At 40.2% G+C, this 15,997-nt stretch overlaps 2 protein-coding genes across 2 annotated transcripts in view; one reads left to right on the top strand and one right to left on the bottom strand.

The window, feature by feature from the left end:
• LOC120417103 (transmembrane protein 132E) overlaps positions 1-15,997 on the top strand; it is a 115,331-nt gene that overhangs the window by 89,124 nt on the left and 10,210 nt on the right. The window contains exons 2-13 of the mRNA XM_039579080.2: positions 7,752-8,616; positions 10,736-10,909; positions 10,975-11,200; positions 11,267-11,410; positions 11,473-11,675; positions 11,736-12,048; positions 12,105-12,352; positions 12,405-12,597; positions 13,194-13,761; positions 13,818-14,013; positions 14,070-14,190; positions 14,253-15,092. Coding sequence (XP_039435014.1) covers positions 7,752-8,616; positions 10,736-10,909; positions 10,975-11,200; positions 11,267-11,410; positions 11,473-11,675; positions 11,736-12,048; positions 12,105-12,352; positions 12,405-12,597; positions 13,194-13,761; positions 13,818-14,013; positions 14,070-14,190; positions 14,253-15,092 — 4,091 coding nt within the window. The remainder of the gene's footprint in view (positions 1-7,751; positions 8,617-10,735; positions 10,910-10,974; positions 11,201-11,266; positions 11,411-11,472; positions 11,676-11,735; positions 12,049-12,104; positions 12,353-12,404; positions 12,598-13,193; positions 13,762-13,817; positions 14,014-14,069; positions 14,191-14,252; positions 15,093-15,997) is intronic.
• LOC120417104 (phospholipase A1 member A-like) lies at positions 4,069-5,265 on the bottom strand. The gene is made up of 2 exons (XM_039579081.2): positions 5,114-5,265; positions 4,069-5,058 (listed from the first exon to the last, which is right to left on the bottom strand). Exons 1-2 carry the CDS (start codon positions 5,154-5,156, stop codon positions 4,088-4,090), a joined length of 1,014 nt encoding a protein of 337 aa, XP_039435015.1. The 5' UTR covers positions 5,157-5,265; the 3' UTR covers positions 4,069-4,087.

Genomic DNA, 15,997 nt, shown 5'->3' with positions numbered 1-15,997 from the left:
CACGTTAAAGTCTCCAACCGCCAGCAGTCGATCACGGATAGCGTTGTTCATCGGGTAGCTTCCGTCGTTGCTCCATCCGTGGATGGTGAAGCGGGTTGGGTTCGCCGGGTTGAAGTTGGAGTTGACTATCGAGGCTGGGTCATTTATCCTTAGAAACTGTGGCGTAGTTGGGTTGCTTCGAGTGAACAGCCAAAACCCGATGTCGGCTTCGGGCTCAAAATGTACCTCGGGATCTTGAGCCTCCGGAAGATTGTACGGGTTGATGTTGACGAGATGTAGGTGACCATCGGCCGTTGGAACTAGCTGCCAGTTACTGTTATCCACGGGCAGAGCAGACGCTGAAAAATTATTTAATTAAATTTTGTCAAGTCAATATTTTCAACTAAACCAACCAGCTGCCAAAACGGCAAGGAACGCTATACTGAGAATAAACATGTTTTTGAAATTGACTGTTACTGACCCGCAAGAATCAAACGCTCGGTGCTTTTATAGACTAGCATCAGCCGATTGATTAATTTTCGCAGACACCTTCGAGGAAAATCCGGGTTGTGATAAGAAATCCTGGAACACGTTCAGTCTGCTCCCTATTTCGGGAATCGACGTCACAAATGATAAACGGTCAAGTTTTTTTTTAAATGTATTGTACCATTTGTGAACTTTGAGCTTTCTTTCCTAAATGTTCCAGACCAAAAAGTTCCTACATTCGCAGGTGCTAAAAGGCTTAAATGCTCTTTAATGGCTCTTTATGGTATAGCAGGGGTGACCAAAGTAAGGCCCGCGGGCCAAACGTGGCCCGCGAGGTGATATTTTGTGGCCCGCGGACCCATTTTGAATGATCATGTAAAATGGCCCGTTGACCCCTTGTAAAGCGATTTTATCCTTTTTTAACAATTATGGTTTATATTAAATATTTACATGCTAATTTTTTATATATTTTGTTAATAAAAAAAAACTTATGATTTATCAATATTTTGATCCCCACTTTATGATACAAATAATTTGTTCAAAAAAAATATAATTAAAACACTTTCACACGTTTGTGAGTGAAACTAGTAAATATCGTCAAAACTTTCATCAAAAATTTTGGAAATATTTAAAAAAAAGTTCAAGTTTGACTTAGGAAGAATTCTGTAATAGTTGCAAAAATATAAGTTTTCTTTATTAATTTGCAAGTCATAATGACCCTTTTATGAACTGAACCTCAAACTGAAGTGCAATGGATTCAAACTCATTACAGTTAGATAACGAATCTGATTGACAACCAACTGATTCAGGCAGACAAAATGTGGAAATCGGAGGATGTTGCAAATATTTTACATAGCTTTCGTCGATCAACCCACTCCTCTCACACTATTAAAAAATTGGCTCGAAAAACCAGGAGCAAAAACAATTTCAAAAAAAACTTAAAAACTTAAAAAAATATATAAATTTAAGTGCAATCAGCTGAAATAAATTAAATATGCATTCCTTTGCATTTAGAATCATTTGAGCATGTTTAAGTTTGTTCAAAATAATTTCAATTTTAGTGAATTTTCGATGAAATAAATGTTGAAATTCTGGCTCTCAACGATTTTTCATAAACCACACTTAACCTATACATAAAATAACGCTTTTAGAAGAATTGTTCAACATGTAATGTTACCATTTTCGAAATATAAAAACTAAACATTAAAAACTAATACATTCAGCTAAAAACTTTTTTTTTTCAAATACCTAAAACAATAAAATCAACAATACCGATAGAAACCGTTATTTTGTGGTTTCTATTATTTTGAATTCACTTTTTTCAAAAAACAGAAATTGAATCTTTTAAATTAAAATAAAGTAGGGGAAATTCTCGTATGTTTGTCAGGTTAAGCATTCGCTCCTAACTCCATCCAATTAGCTGATTTTTACTATTTATACAACTAATTTTGCAAAACTTTAGATAGAAACTTGCTTTCTCACTTCTTACTGAGCTATTTATCACTGGATTTCAGTTGAAAACGCTTTTAATTAGCTTTAACTGAATGTCAAAGTTCTGACCTGCCAACATTAGAGGCACGCTGGAATTAGATGCTGTTCCCCTAATTTATTTTTTTAATAACCTTTTTTTGTAAATTTGGCCCGCAAGCTCATTTGAGCTTCAAATTTGGCCCGGCCTCCAAAAACTTTGAGCACCCCTGTGGTATAGCATGGAACTCAATCACCGTGTGGTGCCAGGCTTTTAAATAAATGTGGCAATGACATATTTTTAATTGACTATTAGATAAAAGATGAGCGGGTATCTTTATCTTTTTCAGATTTTACCAGTTTCATAGCTTTTTTGGCATTTTTTTCTATAAAAACTAAGAAGAAATCGTTTGTTATTTACTTTCAGAAAATGGCATTCTTAATTACTGCAGCTGAAATTATAAGTTTTTTTTTTCATTTTGGCAGGTACACATTTTATTTAAAGCTTTTGTCAAAAATAATTATCTAAATTTTGAAACAAAAATTGTCACAAAAGAGTGGTGGAAATTTTCATATGTTTGGCAAGTTGAGTACTCGCTCCTAACTCCATCCAATTTGTTGATGTTCAGTATTTAATCAATTTAGTATTAAAACTCTCTATAAAAGGTTATGATATGCCAGTATTAGAGGCACAATGAAATTACATGCTGTTTTCCTAGTTTTCTGGATTTTTTTATGGTGGTAAGGATGTCATGATTTTCCACACATTCAATATTACGCCCTTTTTAAATGTTAGTCTTCATTAATAAATATTGAAAATATTGTTTTCGAAAATTTTGGAAAATTTTATGAATATTTCATATTTTAACATTTAAAACCGGATAATTAGTTGCTCAGATTTCGACTTTAGAAAATGGTGGATTGTTTGGATGAGACTTAGAAAATATCAATGTTCCTGTTTTTAAATCTTTGCAGGGCAATATCTCAGCAACTAAGGGTCGTATCGACAAATTTTAAAGAAGCAAAATATAGAGAATTTTCTCAGCTTTTCGAAAAAAATAATTTTAAAAAAAAAGTTTAAACATTGAATTTAAGACCCATGGTTACAACATTGGAATGGGTGATGAATAGAGAAAATTCGTAACGTAATTTTCGAATGCTCCCACTTTGTTTACATCTACCAAGTAGGAGGCTGTTCAAGCACAAGCATGACTTTTTTCTTACTGGTAAATGAGCTGTTTTATAATCAGTGGTAGGTATGTTTTTTTTTATATTTTAGACATTTTTTGCTGGAAAATGCTGTGTGTTTTCAAGTTTAAATTCCCTGGCTGATTTTGGAATCCTGCAGCTCTTCCTGGTTCATTAAAAAAATTGCTAATTCTAGTGAAGCTGATCCAACAAACAGAGAAGATTTTTACCAGTAGCATCAAACAATTAAAAAAGTTTCTGGATGGATCCAACCGCATCGACTCCATAAACAACTTCCATTCATAATAATAAAAAATGACGATCTCACCTTCTACTTCCTTAAAATTTGTCCAGATCTTCAAAAGTCACATATTTTTCATTCCTGCAAAAAAAAAACAAAAACATTTTTTAATAATCGATAACAATACGCTCTACTTTTGGCGAACAGCAAATTGGTTCCACTTTGACAGTTCAAAATTGAGGCCGTTTTGCGAACCACTATTCTGCACCCAGGTCATTAGTTTCCAAAATACCTAATTATTGACGAAAATTTATTTTTTTTGCAAAATAAAAGTTTTTGCGGATTAAAATACTTTTAATCCAGCCCAAACATGCACAATTAGTGAAATTAAAAATAACAAAAAAATACCGTTTATAATTTTTTTCAGTGTAGTTCTTATCAATATCTATAACTCGATCAAAAAATTCATTCAAAAGATACAGATTTTTGAATTTTTATTTATCATTTTTGTATAGACAGCTGCCAATTTGGTATTGAAAATTTTATGGGCAAACTAATGATGCAAAATTTCAGCCGGATTAAAAAATACAAAAATTAAAATTAAAAAAATACCAATTTCGTAGAGAATTGCTCTAATTAAAAATTGTACGAAATACGCTTGAAAATGAAGATTTCTCAACTGCTCAGCAATTCAAAACCACACCCACTTTTGTTTAAATCTTTTATTCACCCTTGAGCAAACGGAGACTCTCCGTTTGTGGTCAGGAAGTAAATCCCACTAACGCCACGTCCAAAGTTGGACGGTTCTCCGCCCATATTGGCGTCCGGACCACTCACACTGCACTCTCCGACCAAGATTTCGTCGTGACTGGAACAACGCGTCGATCGGAACGGAACCGACGAACGGATCGACTCCACGTAAAACGCAGGCGCTCGTCCATGGGCACATCCTCCGCCGATATCCGTACCACAGCCGGGTTGGGTACGACCTCCGTTTGGGTAGAAGTTGGCCTGTCCTAGAGGTACACCGTTTCCAAGCAGACCGGCGTTGGTGTTGACAGTCTCCACGTACTGCCCGTCTTGAGGGGATACTGCGTCAACGTCTCCAGCGGAGAACAGCGGACCTGCCGGATCCAGCGCAATGATCGAGTTGATACGACCTCCGTGATGCTTGCCGGCGTTAGCCGCAACGTGTGCCCCCAAACTGAATCCAATCACGTAGATGTTGTTCACTTCAGCTCCCCGCAGGGCAACCAGCTCATCGATCAGCCGTCCAACTCCAAAGCCGGCCGGACCGACGGCGTTGCGAGAGGATATGTAGTTGGGACTGTTGGCCACGCTCCAGTCAACGGAAATGACGTTGAAATCTCCGATGGCAAGCACTTCGTCGCGAACGCGGGTGTTCAAGCCGTCGTTTCCGTTGCTGTTCCAGCCGTGGATCGTGAACCGAGTCGGGTGCGCTGGGTTGAAGTTGGAGTTCAGGATCGAGGCTGGGTCGTTGATCTCCAGGAATTGGGGCTCGTCAGGGTTGTTGCGGGTGAACAACCGGAACACGAGATCGGTCTCTGGTTGAAAGTGAAACTCTGGGTCGTCATAGGTTTGCGGTAGATCATACGGGTTTACGTTGACGAGGTGCAGACGACCTTCCGAGTTTGGGACCAGTTGCCAGTTGATGTGATCGATGGGAACGGCGGCAACTACAATAACAGGTCATTAGTTATTTGATAACGTCTATAGTAGATATACTGGTACCGACTGCCAGGAGCCCCAAAAAAGTTATTTTTCGAACAAACATTCTGCAGATTTCGAATGATGCCAACTGAAACGGTTCCCGTGATTGCTTGGCGCTTTTATAGCTCAATTCATTTAGATTAATTTGTTATCGGACCACTTCGACGCGCGGTTAATCCGCGCTTTGATAAGCTTATTTTCGGAATCAACGTCACGAGGTTTGATAAACAGTCGGTCTCAAAACATTGATATCAATAACCTTTAGCGCCTCAACGGACCATGACAATGAACGTTCATGCATCGTAATGAGTTCGGGGGTGGTATCGCCGCACCGCCTTCGAGTGGGTGGTCACCATCTTGCATGGGAGAGAGGGGCGGAGCATTCCTAAGCGTGCGGCATTGCAAAAGACACAACGAGATCGTTTGAGTCATCGGCCGCTTCGGTGTCAATGGGTTGCAGCATCCGACCACCCTCGCCACCCCGTTCCTCGTCGAATGACATTCTCTGCGTTGACGACGACGATGCAAATGCGTGCAAGGGCAGAAGGATTACAGCCGCCGCCGCCGCCGCCAACACACATGAAGATACAGCCAGAGATTCATCATGCGATAGCAATGTGGGAAAAGAATGCTTGAAATGCGAATCACTCTGGGCGGAGGATGCTCTTAAAACTTACAGTATGTAAAAAAAGTATTTACACCCCTTGGGCACTATGCACATTTTGTGATGAAACATGTAAAAAATTTAAAGTTTGACAAGAACCTAGTACTACGTTTTGTTCAGAAACTCATGCCAAACATTTTGCTACAAAAAGCTCATGAAAAGATGATTTCTATAAATAGTTATATAACAAATACTATTACGAAAATAAAAAAGGTGCAAAAAAAGTATGTACACCTTTCGAAAAATTAACATAAATAATGTTATTTGTTGACAAATCACCATAAATCCAGTCTCCCAACTCCAAATAGGCATCCTTGACTGATTAAAAAAAGAATTTGGATTGAATATAAAGTTTACTAACTACTTAGAATAAAAGTTTATATTACTCTGGAAATTCTATATAAAACTTATCTAAACTTAATTTTGCAAACTTTTAATTCAACTAAATGTCAATATATTAGCATATAATTGCTAAATAAACATTTTGGAGTGGGTATAACACCGTTTTGGGGGTATTTGTATCGATAGAATAGATTTTTCGTTGGAATTTCGTAACAACCCGGAATTACGTCGTCGGAAAATCCGCCGGCATCTGAACCGGTCCACGATTCACAAGTCAACCTATGTGGAATCGGAAAGGGCATAACATTTCCGATCTTTTGATACCCATAAATCTAGGTTTTCTATAAAACCTACGTTTATAAATACCTAAGCAAAAACGTTGTTATGGTTTCGTTTGAGCAACCTGCCAAAAATGTATGGAATTTCGTAATTTTTGTTCTCGTGGATCAAACTTACTTTTTGCCCAGGTATTTAGAAACGTAGGTTTTAAAGAAAACGTAGATGTTTGGGTATCAAAAGATCGGAAATTTTATGCTCTTTCCGATTCCACATAGGTTGACTTGTGAATCGTGGACCGGTTCGGATGCCGGCGGATTTTCCTACGACGTAATTCCGGGTTGGTACGAAATTCCAACGAAAAATCTATTCTATCGATACAAATACCCCCAAAACGGTGTTATACCCACTCCAAAATGTTTATTTAGCAATTATATGCTAATATATTGACATTTAGTTGAATTAAAAGTTTTCAAAATTAAGTTTAGATAAGTTTTATATAGAATTTCCAGAGATATATAAACTTTTATACTAAGTAGTTAGTAAACTTTATATTCAATCCAAATTCTTTTTTTAATCAGTCAAGGATGCCTATTTGGAGTTGGGAGACTGGATTTATGGTGATTTGTCAACAAATAACATTATTTATGTAAATTTTTCGAAAGGTGTACATACTTTTTTTGCATCTTTTTTATTTTCGTAATAGTATTTGTTATATAACTTTTTATAGAAATCATCTTTTCATGAGCTTTTTGTAGCAAAATGTTTGGCATGAGTTTTTGAACAAAACGTAGTACTAGGTTCCTGTCAAACTTTAAATTTTTTACATGTTTCATCACAAAATGTGCATAGTGCCCAAGGGGTGTAAATACTTTTTTTACATACTGTAAGTAAAGGCGCCCATCGGTTGACGCTGCTAAGCCATGGTCTTTTGCCCTACTCTCTATGCTTGTTGTGGCAGCGGGGTGAAAGATCAGCGGAAATGTGCTCGATTAAAGTTTGAAATAAATACGACTTCTTTGTTGATCTCACTTAGCAGCGGGGAAAAACTCGGAATCACGCCAATTCGCCTCTGAAGTGACTGCGACTTCCCTCGGAATTCCAGTCGCACTTCCTCCGGGCAATGATTTGCTTATCAGCGCTTGTAATTAGTAAACAGACAATAAAGCGAAGAAGTATACATTCAATAAAACGCTTGCTCTGCGAGGGAAGTTAAATTAAAAATAAACCCGGCGAGGCAGAATCCCGTGGACGGGCGATGACGACGACGACGGTGTTGAGATAAGATAATGACGCTTGGAGAAATGTGTCGCTAAGCTGACACAAATTCAACTAGTTAATCATTCAACTAAATCACGTTTTCTTTTCCATTTACAGGCACAGCATTTGCGGTGGAAGTTCACTTCGAGACACCGGACAGTGGCTTCTTCCTGAAGCACTCACCACGACAGAGTTCGGTATCGTCCTCGTCGGGTAAGGGACGATCCGGGTCCGACTCGGTGCTGTCGATTGACCGATTTACGGTGGTTCAAACTAGTCAACCCGTGTCGATTCGTGCCAGCTATGGACCGTTCTCGACGAAACAAACCGTCCCAGCGCGGTACATTGTGCCGGATGTCATGGAGTCGTCCAGCGATACCACGCAGAACACGACGGCCGCCCTGATGGATCTGCAGCAGTCGAACTTGCACCTGGACATTTCGGCACACCTCGTGAAGAATACCATCCCTCGGGACTCTCCAGTGCTGAGGGTACTGTTCCACGCTGGAGCCGATCCCGGTGGGCACCTGCAGCGTCAGAAGATCTGCGTGCTTTTGCACGCTTCAATTGGGAACAAAACACCCCTCAAGGGTCGTTGCATGCCCGAAGGAGAAGACGGAGTGTGCGTCGCCGAAGTCGTGATACCTTCGAACTGGTGGCCTCCACTTCCCCCTCCAGAGAAAGACGGGCGCCAACCAGCAGCACTGAAGACTCCCCAGCGAATGGTTCAGGTGTCGTACAGCGTGTTTGAACCACCGGCGCGTAGTCCCGAACTGTGCGAGCCAAAGGTCCAGATCCAACCGTTGACGCCCTTCGCCAAGATCCCACTGGTCCCTAGTCAGATGCCGTACAAGGAGCTCCGGGCGGACGAAACGCTCACGATGATGGTGCCCCAGCAGCCGCTCTACCCGCTGTCGAAGATTCACGTGCCCGTGTTCCTACACCCGGAACCGGGACAAAACATTGCGGTGTTCATCGTGAGGTAAGTAACGCTAAAGGTTGTTAATCAATAAAATTATCGTCGATAACATTTTTGACGATAACGATAATGGTTAGACATAAACATTAAAAAACTTTATTAATAAAAACACGGTATTTTGTGGAAATATGAAAATTTCACAAAAAAACTCTAATAAAAGTGAAAAAGCGTAAACAATTTTTTCCGTTTGACACCCATATTGTACATTTTGAAAATATGAGTGTTTTTAAAGTGTACGCTATTTTGCTAAATTATTTTGTGTAGGTATTTATTGTTTGAAACTTAGGCCGTTGCAAATATTTTTCAAAGTTTATGTCTAACCATTATCGTTATTATTATCGTTGCAATATTAATATCAAACGAAACAAAATTTTGCACGCATTTCCTCCTTAATTTGTATTTTGATGTAAAATGATTATTATTTTACTAAATACCGTATTTTTTTTAAATACTCATTTTTTTTTAATTTGTATATTGGTATCAAACGAATCGAAATTTTGTATGCATTTCATTTTTTTTATTTTTATTTTTTTAATATAATACTCAATTTACAATACTCAATGCATTTCCTCTTGAATTTGTTTTTTTTTGTAAAATACTAATTTTTTATATAAAATACCGTATTTTTTTCGAAAATTATGAAAAAAATATTATTTGCTATAATAATATCAAACAAATCGAAATTTTGTAAGCATTTTCCCTTTAATTTGTTTTTTTTTTTGTAAAATGCTAAATTTTTTACAAAATACCGTATTTCTTCGAAAATACTATTTTTTTATAATTTGCAATATTGGTATCTAACGAAACGAAATTTTGTATGCATTTCCTCTTTAATTGTTTTTTTTTGTAAAATGCTATTTTTTTACAAAATGCCGTATTTTGTCGAAAATACTAAAAAAATATAATTTGCAATATGGGTATCACACGAATCGATTTGGTATGCATTTCCTCTTTAATTTGTTTTTTTTGTAAAATGCAAAATTTTTTACAAAATACCGTATTTTTTTTTAAAAGCACTTTTTTTTTAAATTTGTTATATTGGTATCAAACGAATCGAAATTTTGTATGCATTTCCTCTTAAATTTGTTTTTTTTTTTTGTAAAATGCTTATTTTTTTTATAAAATACCGTATTTTTTCGGAAAATTCTAAAAAATTTATAATTTGCTATAATAATATCAAACAAATCGAAATTTCGTTTGCATTTTCTCTTTAATTTGTTTTTTTTTTTTGTAAAAATTCCAAAAAATTATAATTTGCTATAAAAATATCAAACAAATCGAAATTTTGTATGCATTTTCTCTTTAATTTGTTTTTTTTTGTAAAATTTTCAAATTTTTACAAAATACCGTATTTCTTCGAAAATACTAAATTTTTTATAATTGCAATATTGGTATCTAACGAAACGAAATTTTGTATGCATTTCCTCTTTAATTGTTTTTTTTTTTGTAAAATGCTATTTTTTTACAAAATACCGTATTTTGTCGAAAATACTAAAATTTTTATAATTTGCAATATGGGTATCACACGAATCGATTACGTATGCATTTCCTCTTTGATTTGTTTTTTTTTTTGTAAAATGCAAATTTTTTTACAAAATACCGTATTTTTTTAAAATACTATTTTTTTTAATTTGTGGTATTGGTATCAAACGAATCGAAATTTTGTATGCATTTCCTCTTTAATTTGTTTTTTTTATATTACTCAATTTTTAACAAAACACCGTATTTTTCGAAAATACTCAAATTTGTAAAATTTGCAAGGTCGGTATCAAACGAATCGAATCGAAAATATTGTACCTTTTTCGAAAATACCCGAAATTTTTATAATTTGCAATATTAATATCAAACAGATCGAAATTTTGTATGCATTTCCTCTTAAATTTGTTTTTTTTTTTTGTAAAATGCTAACATTTTTACAAAATACCGTATTTCTTCGAAAATAATAAAAAATTTATAATTTGCAATATGGGTATCAAACGAAGCGAAATTTTGAATGCATTTTAAATTTATTCAAGTGGTTTTGTAAAATACTAATATTTTCAAAAATTACCGTATTTTTTTCGAAAACACTCAAATTTTCATGCGAGAACAAAAATTTAATTTTTTTTTTTCAACCCAACAGAGCACGTGTCAAGGCGGGTATGCGCATTCTGGGTGCGAGCGCATCCTCCGAAGACTGGAACGTTTCCGTCGAGAAGGAAAACACCAAGCATACGGTGGCTCGAGTGACTGCGTTCCGCAAGGACCAGGATCCGGACAGTCCGGCCAGCACCGGGGACGATATGAACTCGAACAAGTAAGTTTAAAAATCATCTTTTTTAATGTACTGAATTAATCAGAAATTTTCGGATTTCTCATCAGAATCGTGGAGGTCTTCTCCTGGCTGCTGGAGGTGGCGAACGACACCAAAGACCACTGGGACGGCGGGCGGATCGTGTGGTCCGTCAGCTACGTGCACGACGGACCGAAGATTAAGGAACTGTCGGCGGAGGCGTCCAGCTCGCCGCACGAGGAGGGCCGCAAGAAGATCGTCGCCAAGCTGGAGATCCAGAAGGATGACATTCAGGCGGTGTTGCCGATTTCGAAGGTGGGATTTTTTGGGGGGATTTTTTTTCGAATTGGTTGACTGATGTAGTATTGATTTTTTTTGTAGAACTGGGAACTAATGAACACGGCCGTTCTAACTGGAAGACAAGTGTCGCAAGCGATGAAGGTGTTTATCGTGTCGCAAGCAGGGAAGGTAGCGGACGTAACTCTGCAGAGTTCTTGTCAAGCTGAGGATGAAAGTGTCATAAAGGTGAAGGCACAACATTACTTACCTTTTTAAATAAAAAAAATCTAATAATTTTCAATTGACAGGTCTCATCGTCATGCAGTTCGGTGTACGTCGACGGTTCGGAGGCACGTGGCTCGTCGAACGCTTCCGTGCAGGTCAAGTACGGAACGTACGCCGGGTTGGCCAAGTTCATGGTTTGGATGCCCGAGTTCCCGCTGGAAGTTTCCGTGGCCGATTTCCGACTGTCCCAAATCAAGGGCTGGAAGATTCCCGAGGATCACAATGTGTAAGCTTTGGTTGAAATCATGAGTTCGAAGAACTTCGCTATAAAACCCGTCTTTTTCAGGAGTGCTAACGGAAAGATGCGACGCCGCAAGCGAGCTTACGGCTGGGGTCACCACGGGGACGACTTTGTCAACGGTGTCTCGCCGGAGCGCAGCGTTTGTCGGGCCCGCTACCAGCAGAGTCCCGTCGAGGTGTACGCGCGCTTTTTGGCCGTGGATCAGGACTCCGGACGGGTCAACTATTTGATCTCGCGCCGGACTGGTTTGAGGGTTACGGATTTGGTGCAACCGTTGCTGCGAGTGGCCGATCCGAAGATTGCCACTCTGAGAGGTCGAACGCTGCAGGGTCGAGCTATGGGAAGGACCGATGTTCAGGTATGTTGAAGAACGCTTCAAGTTGAGTGATCGCTAAGAGTCAATTTTCAATTTAGGTATTGTCACCCATTACCGGACGGGTAATCGGAGCACGGGAGGTTCGCGTTGGAAGCGATAAGGTCAGCCTAACGAGACTGCTGGTGCGTGTCGTCTCCGGACTTCAGCTCTCCATCACTAGTGACAATGCGATCGAGAATGGTTACATCGCGGAAACGTCCGTAACTAGGAAGTTGACTGCTCAGTACCAGGAAGGTCTGCTGGACATCGATCTTGAGTTCTCGGATGGATCGCGAACTCCTCTAAGGTAACATGTTCAAATTGTGAGTTCAATGATATGTTTTAACGAATATTTTTAGGGACATTTCCGTTGACGACTACTTCCTGCTGGTGGAGAGTCTGGACACGGAGGTCGTTGCGTTCGCACCCATGCTGGCGTCGCACCATCCGCGTGTGATCGCGGTTGGCGAGGGCAACGGAGACCTTCTCCGGGTGACGCTGCTGCTATCGGAAGAATGTCGGTTGAGGCGGAACATTCCAGTGTCGAAGCAGGTATGTTGAGTATTGCTTGTTCGGGTGCCTGAATTTTAAGAAGTTAGATCTAGAAAAAGAGCGGTGTGATACTAACATCATCAAAGTTGTTCTGTTGAACAAAACAGTTGGTTTCGTTTTCAAGGATGATGAAACCAACAACCGTAGCCTTCTTCAAACATAATTTTAATTACATAAAGCAACAGTTTATAGAAATCATAAATTCATATAGATTGAATAGTCTGTCAATTGGAAGGTAACTGGATCAACCATAATTTGTATCATTCTCATAAAATATCGACATCCCAAGAATATTCGTAGAATCCTTGATATCATGCTCATCATCTTCATCCAGTACATTGCTTGAACACTCAAATCATCACTTTTTTGTCTCGTCACCAAAATTCCTCTGTGTTTGTGCTAAATTTTCTTCAAATAAGTTCCATAAATTGCACGGTTTGCGATAATGTTTGGAACTCTTACCATTTTTGGACACACCTGAATGATACATTTTTAAAGAGTTCCAAATATGGTCTGCCTTCTCACCAACTGCTTCTGTTTGACCCCCAAAAGCCCACGTTACACTCCGACTGATTCCGTTTTCCTTCCCTCCACAGGGCATGAAATCCTCCGTGGGTCCGCTGGTGAGTGCGCTCGCCTCGGTTCAGGTGGATTTCAGCTCGTCGTCGGACCTGAGTGCCGCGACGCGCCCCGACACGGTCCAGAATGACGGTATTAGTGGCCGCGACCGTAAGCCGGGGAGTGAGTATAGTAATTTGGACGACATTTTGATAGGTATCCCGCTCAAGGACGACCACGGCCAGGAGATGGCGGCCCTGTCGCCGTCCCGCCAGAACCGCGGTGGCATTCCCGGGTACGCCAACAGCAAGAGTATGGTCTACTCGGACGGGACCTCGCTGGAGATTGGCATGTACGTGCTGCTGGCGGCGTTCTGCCTGGCGATCGGGCTGTTTGTGGTGTCGTGTGTGGTGTACGCGTCCAAGTTCCGACCCGTGACGATCGACGTGACGGGCGAGGCTAGCGTGCGGGATGGGCTTGGGAACGCTTCGGTGCTGGGCGGTAAGGCGATCGAGTCCACGACGAACGCCCACGATTGGGTGTGGCTGGGACGCGCCACGATGGACAGATCGACCAACGGACACGAGATCGGTGGAAACAATAGAGGTAGGCGGGGTGATCTCTTGAGGTGACTTGTATAGTTACAGCGGTTTATTTTGTAGATTCACGCATGCACATCATCAACAATCCGATGAGTTCCAAGTACGGCGATGCGGAGGAAAGTATCGTTCAGGTGAACAGCTTTGATAACCCGAACCACATTCAGCTACCTTTGACGGTTGGCGCTGAAGGACAACAAGCTGGAGCGGTGAACACCTGCACTTACAACAAGCGTGACCGTCGAAGTCGGATTTCGAGGTGAGATCTCGTTAATTCTTGATGTATATTTGAGCTGAAATGTCGTTTTCTTGTAGTGAGGACGAAAAGGCTCCACCGTTGCCGCCCCATGGAATTCCCGTAATTGATGGAGTCGAATACCGTCCGCCAGTTCCTCCCCACAGGAACATGGGAGTGACCGCGGGCGTTGCCAATAGGGTATGTTTGTACATAACCTAGATCTCAGACTTGTAGATCAATCATTAAATTCCCCATTCCAGACTCCCGAACCGGTCATTCAGATGAGAAACCCCCGGCCACGTCTGCACCCTCGTTACGTGCGCCACAGCGGCAGCAGCAGCGGTTCCACCACCAACCCCGCGTTCGAAATCCAACTGCACGGTAACCAAGCGCAGCAGCGCAACCTGAACTTTACCCAGCAGCAGATCAACGCTGCCCTGTTCAACAACAACATCCCCCAGTACTCGGTCCAGCCCATAGTCCGGCAAACGACAAAGTCACCGCACTCGTTCGAGAACATGGGCTTCGCGGCGATTCCGCAGCCGCCGGGCCCGTCCAGCAGTCGGAACCCGGAGGAGATGCACATGGCCGAACGGTTGGTCCAGCAGTGCTCGCAAAAGTCCGCGTTCAAGTTCGACACCATCAACAACCAGTCGGGCCGAAACAAGGCGACGGTCGTGGCGCAGCTCGTCCAAAGCAATCCAATCTTGTCCAGTAGTATTAAGGACCCGTCGCCGGTGCCGGTGGAAACGACCGCCGAAATCAGCCCCGTTCCGGCGTCGGTCGTGGCGGCGGCCGTCGCAGCGGAGAAGAGACGCTCCCGTGGCGAGGAATGTCCCACCGGGGTCAAAACGCTCGAGTCCAGTTCGGACGACAACGGGGGCTTTGTGACGCCGCCCAATGAGCAGCAGCAGCAGCAGAACAATCAGTCTAAGATACCAAAGCCACCGCTCCCGCTGAAGCATAGTAAACCGACGGTCGTGGGCAACCCGATGTTTGCCAACACGCCCGACAGCGAGCTCGGGCCCGGCGAGAGTCTCGGTCTGGACGATTTAGATATGGACTACGAACAAATTATGCACTACTTCGATAACCTAAAGGTGAGATTTGCTAACATTTGTTTTTTCTCCAAATTTTTGAAAGTGTTTACACAGTAAAAAAATGTGTTAATTCGGAAGGTGTAATTTTGAAAGGTTGAATATTACCTCTTTTATGATGTAATTTTACCTCAATTTAGACTGAAAGACTATACACCAGAAAAGTGGTAAAATGACACCTTTTCAGCGGTAAAATTACACATTTTTTCTGTCTTAAAAGATGTACCTTTGAGAGAAACAGAAAATATTATTACCCAGTCAATATATTTAATTGTGTTACATTATTTTGAAAGACGAAGACGCTACAGTTATCTTATCAGTTATTTTTCACTAAGTTTTTCCAACCATGATTTTTCCTTCAAAGATATAAATTTTGCGTCGCTTTCAATATTTTGCCAAAATTCCTTCAACAAGTTGTTTAGAATAGTGCCCTACACATGCTGATTCCTTTTGGAAACGATTATCCCATTCCTTGTTAAGTTATGGAAATCGTCATTAATCAATGATGGCCAACTATGCCGACAATGACTGTGCCACAAAAGTATATAAATTTTGAAGCACAATTGATATAGATCAAAAATTCCTTCAGTGGCTTCAAGAAGGCAACAACCGGCACATGCTGATTCCTTTTGGTGCTGAAATTCGTAAAATTGAATTCAATACACAATTTTTTATAGTGATGATTAATTTTCTTTGAAAATGATCAACGGCTTCACCTTAAATTTTAGGAAATTCTCTACATCTTTCCCGAAGAGCAATTCTTTGAGATTTCGGTCAGTTGAGTTTTTGTTGTATTTTGAATTAAATATACTTTATTGAATCTTTCTTATAATAATTACATTTGGTTTACATAATAAGTGGTCAGCTGTGGCTCTTCAGCTTTAGTTTGCTTTTCGTGATTAAAACAC

Source organism: Culex pipiens, chromosome 1 (genome assembly GCF_016801865.2).
Source record: "Culex pipiens pallens isolate TS chromosome 1, TS_CPP_V2, whole genome shotgun sequence".
Taxonomy (NCBI): Eukaryota; Metazoa; Arthropoda; class Insecta; order Diptera; family Culicidae; genus Culex; species Culex pipiens.
Note: the sequence above shows the minus strand (reverse complement) of the source record. Positions and strands in the feature narration are given on the sequence as shown.

Bases quoted from the DNA above. Each gene is read 5' to 3' on its own strand.
- LOC120417104 (XM_039579081.2), bottom strand. From the start codon at position 5,156: ATGTTTGTTCGAAAAATAACTTTTTTGGGGCTCCTGGCAGTCG. The intron at 5,059-5,113 runs GTACCAGTATAT...CTGTTATTGTAG, and splicing joins TTTGGGGCTCCTGGCAGTCG to TTGCCGCCGTTCCCATCGAT.